The sequence below is a fragment of the Wasmannia auropunctata genome, unplaced genomic scaffold (assembly GCF_000956235.1).
Source record: "Wasmannia auropunctata unplaced genomic scaffold, wasmannia.A_1.0 LD336111.1, whole genome shotgun sequence".
Classification (NCBI taxonomy): Eukaryota; Metazoa; Arthropoda; class Insecta; order Hymenoptera; family Formicidae; genus Wasmannia; species Wasmannia auropunctata.
This window is the reverse complement of record NW_012026779.1, coordinates 3,053,255-3,063,182: the sequence shown is the minus strand read 5'-3', so window position 1 is coordinate 3,063,182 and position 9,928 is coordinate 3,053,255. Positions and strand designations below refer to the sequence as shown.

The 9,928-nt window shown below is 42.3% G+C and overlaps 1 protein-coding gene across 1 annotated transcript; it reads left to right on the top strand.

The window, feature by feature from the left end:
• The first annotated feature begins 3,611 nt into the window (after nt 1-3,611).
• On the top strand, nt 3,612-4,910 carry LOC105449795. Its single transcript, XM_011689178.1, has 2 exons — nt 3,612-4,035; nt 4,181-4,910. The coding sequence occupies exons 1-2, from the start codon at nt 4,006-4,008 to the stop codon at nt 4,550-4,552; spliced, it is 402 nt and encodes a 133-aa protein (XP_011687480.1). The 5' UTR covers nt 3,612-4,005; the 3' UTR covers nt 4,553-4,910.
• The last annotated feature ends 5,018 nt before the right edge of the window (nt 4,911-9,928 follow it).

The window sequence follows — 9,928 nt, the reverse complement described above, 5'->3', positions numbered from 1 at the left end:
ATTGCTGCAGTGTTTTGTTAAATTATGTGAAGCAAAAAACGCATGACGAAAAATTGGAATAAATAATAATTAAATGCTTCACTTTTTTGCAAGTTAGTTATGACGCGCAATGTGTTTTGGTGGTCGTCTTCGATTGTTTTCTTCTCATTTTCAAAGCGAAAAATTTAATATGATACGCCAATACCGATGTCATGCAAAATGAGAAATCTCTAGGATTAAAATTTTTGCGTGCTCGTGCCACTCGAGAGTTCTCTTTATCTTCTTCTCCATCTTTATATTCCATTTAATGCTGTGAAGCAACATCGATCAACCCTATAGGACAGTTTGCTTGGCGTCCAAGGGCTGGCACCACGATCGTACACAATAGACTTGGTAGATCCGTAAATAACGGATCTCTCCATCAAAAATTCCGTTTGCCCAGTATCATGCCGCTGTATAGCTGGTACTCTCTTTTCCATATCCCCGTAGGATAGTCGTCTTTCGAGCGGCATTGCGTGTTTTGCGCCGAGTCTTATGGCTTCTTACTGACACGTTAGTCGCTTATGCATTAGTTATAATCTTTTTCTTTTTAGAAATACACGTTGGAGCTTAATAGACTCCAACAATTATTTTCGTGGTTAGGTAAAACAAAACAATGGAACTAATAAAAAGATTCTGGAGGTATTGAAAAATCAAAGTCACCACTATTAACACGTGAGAAAGGTAAAGAATTGAAAAAAATAATGTTACAAAAATTATATCGTCGTGAAGCCTGTATAACAAGACCCGTTTCGGGGTTTCGACTGTCTGCGTCTGTGTGCAAGGAAGAGCAGAAAGATGTGACGAGGGTGAAAAAAAGAAATTATTCGCTAGTGTGGCGGAAGCTTCGTCGGCGACAAGGACGCAAAAGGCAGAGCGCGCGGAATTAAAGGTGAACGACGGAGGTGTGCCTATGTATGTTTAATCGCGATCGAGTATTCCGTTTGGAGAGGGTATGTGGAGAGAAAGAGAGAGAGCCCCCCCTCGGACATAGGGTTGGAGAACGTGTGGAAAGTCCGCGGCGGTCCGTACGTCCTGCGGGCCGATATGTAATTTTCTCCCTCACGCTTCCCTTTACGTCGTCCCTCCCTCCCTCGCAGATACCACGCCTCGAGCGGCGTCCCTATAAAATGTTGCTCACCTTATAAAATTTCACCGCGAAGAGGACACGTACTTATGAATTACCGGGTGCGACCGCGCGATCGCTCAAATTACATAGAGCGGCGGCAGCCCGCTCTTAACTGCCCCGCGACGACCAAGAGAGGCCCTCGTAAAACATAGGTGATGAAAGCGTTCCTCTTCCTTCCCCATCGCGTTTTCATTTTTCTTTTTTTTTTTTCATTCTTTTTCCTTCCTTACCTCGAAAACGACGGAAACGTGAAAACAGAATTATAAGACAAATAGTATATAAAATTGAAAAATAAATCATATATGTCCGTTGCGCAACTTATTTTGCTAGCTAATCTTAAGGAAGCAGACATTGTTATCACTCTGATCACTATCTTATCTGTTTTCCGATTTTAAAATGTTTGTCGTTTCGTATTATACAAAATCATGAAATGAGGTGGCTGAGCTTTTGATCGAAAGACTGTAGCGCCACGAATAATGTTGATTTAGTTGCCGTGTTGTTAGAGACGCGGAGTTGAGCCTAACGTGCGCTATGCAACATTAATGTCCCTCTTTGGATTACACACCGCACTTCGGCGACGTGTCACGCGTAGAACAGAAAGTCTGTAAGGCAGAGAGCGGAAAGTTGTCTTAATAATTGGTCTAAAATCAGTTCCTAAACATGATTCTCTCTCTCTCTCTCTCTCTCTCTCTCTCTCTCTCTCTCTCTCTTTCTCTCTCTCTCTCTCTCTCATTTTTTTATATTACATTCTTTATATCATACCTATTAAAAAAATGCTTATTTGTGTGTGTGATTAAAATAGCATTGTCATCTACTTTGTTATAAAATATATCATTAATCATTAAATTTGATATCTAGCGATCGAAAATTGTTAATAAAAAATATTTTACACGTACCACTAAAGCATTTTAAAAATAAATAAATATATATTTCTTCATAATATAGTGTTTTTATAATATAGTGTGATTTATTATTAATTCATTAATGTTTCAATACCTTGAGAGAGACGGTTCTAAAACTAGGCTCTCCCACCACCTACGGAGTGAAATGTCTTTCGTCTCGAGCATCTACCGGCCGCGATCAATCACACTCCACGCCGTCGGCATGGTTAAGATTTGAGAGTTTTGTTAAAGAAATGAAGGTGCTTAGAGAGAAATGTGTTCACGTCGCCGCGTGGCGATATCGGACCGCTGAATAAATACTTCTCGTGAGCCAGAACGGTGTAAGCTTTTTAAGCCGTGTACTTCGCGACACGTGACTAATCGCAAGAGACCATACGAAGAACTCGCAAGGAATAAACCAGCTACAAAAAACACTACTGGTCCAAACGAGTTTCATACTAAGATATCGAGTCGCGACTTTGTAATGTCGTCATGCAAAAGTCAGAGGCATTCTGAAGCTCAATTTCTCAAGTGGCAATGAAAAGTCAATTATAATTTATAACATATGCAAAAAATAAAAGCTTTTACCATGCAGTTCTAGTTCTATGTTGGGAACAAACTCGCACGGATTTCTCGTCGTTCTCCGAAAGCGATCGTAATGGCGCGGTCGTTCGCGCTGATCCGTGAGAGGACTTAAAGTTTTAAAGAAGCACGGAAGAAAGTGCTCGAATCAGGCTACGATCGAAGTATTTTATTCAGGGCGTTTGACGAGGGGGAAATTTTCTTATCTCTCGAGAAGCCGGAGCGGAGTTAAGAAGCCGCGAGAGCGTCGTATTGGCGACGAGTCGATATCCATTATAAATGCGTATGATTCTTTCCAAGGGTGTTGCCAAAGATTAAGCTCGTTGAATCTTCCCGATGCTTAGGCGACTCACTCACAGCGATGAGAAATTCACGAAGCAGAGCGGTGCAACCCCGCTCCAGGATAAAGAAAGGTAAGACAAGATTTCTCACGAAAGGTGTTTACGATATTACTATATTATCACAACTTAGAGATTTAAAAGAAAATTAAATAAAAGTTGATCGACAAATTCGTATCGCAGAAATCAAATGGTTTCTAAAAAGAAATAACCGTGACCAATAATTCACATATTCAGATCGTGTAATTGGGCACAAAAACCATAATAATAGATTAAGATTTGACACGTTCCATAATAGATGGAACAAACGAGAATAAAAAAAATTTAAAAAAAAATAAAAGTATTTAAACCAGTATACAAACCAGCAGATTTTTATAAACGATTTTTTAACTGCATGACCGAAGCCACGAATCGCATTCGCACCGGGAGGGGGGGGAGGGGGGAATAATGTAGCAATACATGAAAGGGAACCGCTGATGCGCATGTAACGGCATTTTTCGTTTCACTTAACGTTTAACTAAATTCGACGTACTGCAAAATTGTCCCATGATATTTAATTTAATCCAATCACGCTTTATAACCCAAGAATAAAGCGTAACGACTCCGCGATAAAATGCACTTCGTTAATAGCGATAACGAAATAATAATTCTATCTTTGCTCGTGCAATTTTGCACCACAATGCATTTGTGAAAATATACATTTAATTAATTTTTTTATTAATTATTATTTATTATCATTTTTCTACTGTTTGTTAGTTTTATTATTCAATTACTTATTATTAACAAATTTCTATTATTACACGTGTAAATTCGCAACAAAGCTGTATTACGCGAACCGTTGTCGTGCATAACACTGCCAATTTTAGATTCTGCAATTTGTTCCTTCCATCCAATATCTCCGACTCATCCGAAGCCTAAACTATCAACGAAACGAGGCAAGAAGACGCATTAATAATACGTCGGTCATTCCACCAGGACCGACAGGACGGTGTTAGGAACCACATTTTTCAAGTCATGCCTGTTAATGCGGTGAACAAGGGGCTGAGTCTGGATCCCAATGGTGTATGCATCGAGGGGCATTGAGATGGTATCTCGAAAAAAATTAATTACAACTACTCGACCTTTCGTTAATTCCTAATAATCATATTCGACGGGTCATCGTAGTAAATTTTTCGTTAATTGCTTGCATATTATCACATATCGTTCTACTACATATCATACTGATTATATAGCAAACACTAGGCCAGGTAAATCATGACAAGTGGACAACACGTATTACAAAGTCAATGAATGAAGATGACCGTTTTAATTTTATTATTGAAAAATATCGCAATATCGCACGTATATCGTTCATCGTTACTCTTCTTGCGAACAATGTGAGAATACTTGAAAATCATATCGATATGTCTTGCACTTGGTTGATATATCTTATTAGATTTCTCTCTTCATCGCAAAGGTACTATGTGCCGCGTGCAGCATCTATCGTGGCACTTGGGAGCACGATTGGCAGCGATCCAGCAAGGTGTCGATTCAAGGCCACGCATGGCGTTCTCCAGCGTTCTCTCAGTTTCTCTCCTTGCCTTCCACATGGGCGTGACAAGTGACGTCATTGCATTCACGTGACCGATAACGTGACGGAATGGCAGAAAAATTTACGCTGAGGTTGTCTGTGTAATAAGATGTAATCTTGATTATAATAAAAATTATGCGATATTCCTGCACACCTGTTTACAGTTAAGGGAATTGATAAAACCTAGCTATTGATTGAACAATTCATATAGCGATTACAAATCCCTCGTATCATTTTATTCGTTATACATGCATTCCATTTTTTTCATAATTTGAAACATCAAGTCTGGTAATTTCGTGTGTCTTGAATAAATTTCGGAAGTACATTGCCCTCTACTGACGTCGATGATCGATGAAGAATTAAAATCTTTCACAAGATATTGTTTCGCTGCTTTCAGTCTGACTGACGCTCCCGAAGCATTCGAGAGAGAAAAAGAAAGAGGGGTAAAAGAGAGACAGAGAAAGAGAAAGAGAAAAGAAGAAGAAGAAGAAAGAGAGAACAGCCGCGCCTCGTCAGTCGCGTCATGAAATGGAGATCACAACGCGTGATCGCGCCTCTCCTTTGCAGCCACAGTCATTGTCTCAGGACAAGGCAAGGTCTGTGCAGCGAGAGAGAGTTTGCTATGATCCGGATCGATCGGAGCCTCTATAATCATCCCGGCGCGAAACAATGACGTTTGTAAGGCGCGCGTCCATGAATATTCAACGAATATCCCGCCTGGGCAGAACGTGCTATATAAATAATATAATTGAGTTATATAGGGTGTTTCGGTATTGTCACTTCTCTATTACTAGAACGTTAAAATACATTTCAAAAAGAACAGTGGCTATTCCAACATAAAATTCACCGTTTTAATTGTCTAAAATTACAGAATCAAAAGAAATTGAGAATTAAAATACATTAACAATTTCGATCCCCTAACAGCTATATATTGTAGTAATACCAGAAAATATATATACATATAATGCGACCTTACATTTTGGTCATGTTGAGGCAAAAAACGAGAGATCTGCCGAGAAACAGAACGACGTTAACGAGGTTGCCATCTTGATAAAGTCGGCGTCAAAAATTAAAACTTGAAAGCAAACGAATTTCCGCGAACCTTTGACGCCGCGTCATGCCCGCGTCCTGGCATTTATTTCACGCATTTTTTCCTGCGACGCTTTTCTCGCTTCTTCCGCGGCGAGAAATTAACGAGGGAATATTACATTTTCAAAGGATCTCGACCAACAAGAACACCGTGCGATAACGCACTGAAGAAGATGAGAAAGAAAAGGAATTCAAGCAAACCGCTTTATTCGTCATGATTCTATTCAGAAATATTGCGGAAATTTTGATAACAATAACGATGAAGATAATGATAACAATTTTGTTAATATGTGTCATTAACGTGTGAAAATACGAAAGCGAGCTTGCATGTTTTCTTTTAAATTTTGAGTCCATAATGTATATATAAAGCGAAGTAAAGTTTACGATCCTTTCAAAGCAAAAGCATCTTAAAACTTTTGTAACTATTTCTGCAATGCATGTAGAAAAAATATTCAAATATTTTTTTAATCGTAACATGTGTGCGATAATGCAACTTATTTTGCATTTTTAGTAGTTATTTTGTTAAGCTTTATACCGTCGTTATGCAAACTAAATTGAAAATGAGAAGATAAATTACAAAAAAAAAACACACGTGCAAATCCATAAATAAAGAAGCAAAACAAAGAGATAAAGGCGACGAGTCCAATCGCGTGGACTATCGTAGAAAACGCAATCCACGTGGCGCCGACGTCATACCAAGGCCCACGAGCGCGACTCGACAATCGACATGTCCAATTTACATGTGAATCACGCGCATCGCGACCAGCTTGTTCGTATCCCTTCACGTCGCGCTTCGACGCTAACAAAATTCCCGGACCCATCGTAAATCGTGGCTGGGGCTGGACGGTCCGCAATTTTCGGGTGACACATGCCTCTCTCTCTCTCTCTCTCTCTCTCTCTCTCTCTCTCTCTTTCTTTCTCGTTTCGGCTACGCCATTGCACGCGTTTGCGGGACTGAAAAACGCGGTAGTGTGTGTGGTAGTTCGTCCAGGTGATTACGCTGTCGCTCGGGGCCCGTTCCCGCCGCAATCTCCCCGCCTTCGTCCCGTCCGTCATTCCAACACACAGCCAAAGGTTCACGAGCACACGCACATATTTGTACACATATGTGCGTGACGAAGAATCGACTGGGCCACCTTATGTCCTCAAACCATGAAGAGGAACCCCGACGAGAGAAGCGCGGCAAGGGGATGGACCAAGGTGCGAGGCGAACGTAGTGGAAGGAGAAAGAGGGCCTCATCTTGCAGCAATCGCTTTAGTCACGCCAACGCTCGATGCTCCTCTCTCTCTTCGCTTTAATCAGGTGTTAAATACGAGCATCGTTGCACATCTCGAGAATATTCTCACTACCTTTCGAGAAAGGTATCGAGAGAGAGAGAGAGAGAGAGAGAGAGAGAGAGAGATACTTTTCTTGCTCCGCTTCCTCTATTTCACTCGTTCTCTTTTCGCACCTTTCTCCTCACCAATTCCAACGCCTCCGTACTTTCCAGGATAGTCGCGACAGTAAACGACGCGAGATTGCGGAGTGAGAGCGACACAAGAGAGCCTAAAGTCTGGTCCACACGACAGGAGGGCGAGGGTAAACTGCTTGTTAATCGGCGAAAAACCAAGTTTTAAAGAAGCAATCTCAAATGTTCGGTTATTCGATCGGCGAGTGCTCGTAATGGGAAGAAAACCGAGACTCTAAATGACCGTTGACAGCAACGTCCGGTGAACAAAGCAGTATAACATCGCTGAGGCGTGCGCGCATCTTTCATCGAAAATCGATGCCTCGAAAATACAAAATCAAAGAGCAGAATTTGAAAAGCTGTGTGCTTCCAAAATGATTGATAATAACATTCATTTGTAATCGCTGCGTTCATCACATGTTAGTCGCGTGTTGCAACTATCCGTCGGTGGCTGATCCACGGCTTATCCTGAGAATGATTAAATCGAAGTTGGCAGATCAGCTTCTTCAAGTACTCAAAGTACTCAATGTATGACACGCGAGGTCATGTAACGAAGTTGCATTCGAGGTGGTGAGTAGTTGGGCTCAAGGCGCCTCGACAAGACAAGAGGGGAAGACGCCCCGCGGCGGTCGACTCGTCCGAGTTCGATCATCGACACGCGAAGGCGAGGGGACGGAGGAGTGTATAGAACGATGCACGGTGAGGAAAGGTGAGGAAGAGGAAGGAGTCAGTCAGTCAGCCAGTCAGTCAGCCACCCAGTCCACTAGTCAACCAGCCAGTCCGTCAGTCAAGTCGTCGTGGCTCGTTCTTCGTCACTCGCGCGTTCGCTCACTTACTCGCTCGCTACTCGGTGTGTTAATTAGTTAAGGTTGTTGGTCGGGGACTAAATTACACCTCCGGAGCTACTCAAAGGAAGCAATTACTGGTGGCGCAGCCCCGGAGGGGGAGTCGTGAGGCTCGCGAGAAGGTGCAACGCGAGCGTGATGGAGCGAGATAGAGAAGAGAGAACGAGAACGAAAGAGACCGCGCGATAGAAGGAGACAAACTAGGAGACGAACGAACGAACGAACGTACAAGCCGACCGACCAGTCAGCTATCGTCGAGCTATCTAGCTAGAGCGACTCGATGATCTGCCAGTGCAGAAGCGCCTGCCGTCTCTGCTTCTGCTACCGCCGGTAACACTGGCGCAGCACGTTTTCCTGTCGATCCGTCTTGATGCGCGCGCGGTACAACATGTGACTCGCTTCTCTGATTCTCCCCCTCCCCCTCCTCTCTCTCTCTCTTCTCTCTCTCTCTCTCTCTCTCTCTCTCTCTCTCTCGCGCGCGCGCGCGACCACTTTTATGTTCAACGACCTGCCAACCCTTCTTCTTCATCGTTGTCGTCTTCTTCCTCTTCTACTCGTTTCCTCTAAATCACCCACCCGGCTTGCTCGGCTTGTGCAACGCTCTCGTTTGAGTACACACCGCAACCAACATAACACTATCCTACCGCAAGTCCCGTACAACATTGTAGAAAATGAGGTCATATCGCGTCAATGGAAGTAACTTTGCATCGTGATATAAGAAAATATTTTATAACCGCTCAATATTTAAAAACATAATAACAAAACAAAAACAAAAAGTCAATATATTTTTTAGTTACCAGTTTTGTATAATCCACTACTTTCTCAATCGATTGTTACTTTTCTGTCGAGGACTGTTCGAAAGATTGATGTTATTTCCATATTTTCATTAAAATGTCATCTATCAAAGAGAAGTCCAACGTTCTTTGAAAAGTATATTTTGATTTGAAAGTAAGGTGATTCCACGAGATTTTTTCCGCGCACTCTATAATGGTTGCGCGCACGGCAAACGACAGTATAAAAAGAAGAAACGAAGAATTTCCGGAGATTTATTACAGGCCATGCCGCGATGCCTCGATTGAAGCCGAGCAAGGTGATACCCAATCAGCCTCACCATGCTTTTTCGCGCTCGATCGATGCTGCGTGCATACACGCACACACATGTACAACACACATGTAAATGTGTTCAGACAATAAAATTTAGCTATTTCTCTTCACCCTCCTACGAAAAGGTATCCTTACCATATCCTTAGATTACGCCTGTTTCTCACAATCAGTCTGACGCGATTCATCCTTAATCCCTAATTGTATGCTTTACCGTTGGCGTTGATTGTAGATTACAGTTATTTTGTCAGTTTCGTCTCCTGGTCGTGATTCTTAATTATTAAGCACAACTGTCGTAAAATAAATTGATTGTGCGTCAAATGCGGCAAAATATCCTGGAATACGGTATATCCTGGAATTTCCAGAACAGTCTTAAACTGTGAAATTTTCAAATTGACCAATCACTCTCATTGTGTTAATTATTATAGAATTTTGTTAGGTATAACATTAGGATTTTCTGTTAAGTAACAAAATCCGTGAACCAACGTCAGAAATTCAACAAAAAAATGTATATTCACAGACGACTGTTTAAATAGTACGAGACGAGCGGACTAAACCTGCAGGTCGAAGGATGTCGAAGAGAAGCGACATTTTCTGAGACGAAGGAACTCGGGGAATCGAGAAATGCGATACGGACTGCGCGATGTGGCTTCAGATATTTCGTGGTAACTGCAAACCCCATGTGGTAGCACACCGGCCGGTCGTGGCCTCCAAGTGAACAACTTCCACTCGTGCGCGGTGGTTTCGAGACCGAATGCAACGTCGGAGTTCCTAGAAGCCCAGGCCTTTAAGGACCGGCCTTCCCTCCCGCCTTTCTTCCCTCTGCCTCTCGTTCCCGCTTCCAGGATACAATGCGTGTTCCGCTTTCGGAACCCTGCCGTTCCTCGGCTTACCGAGAGGTCCTTTTCGTTGCCTTGCCGCATACTT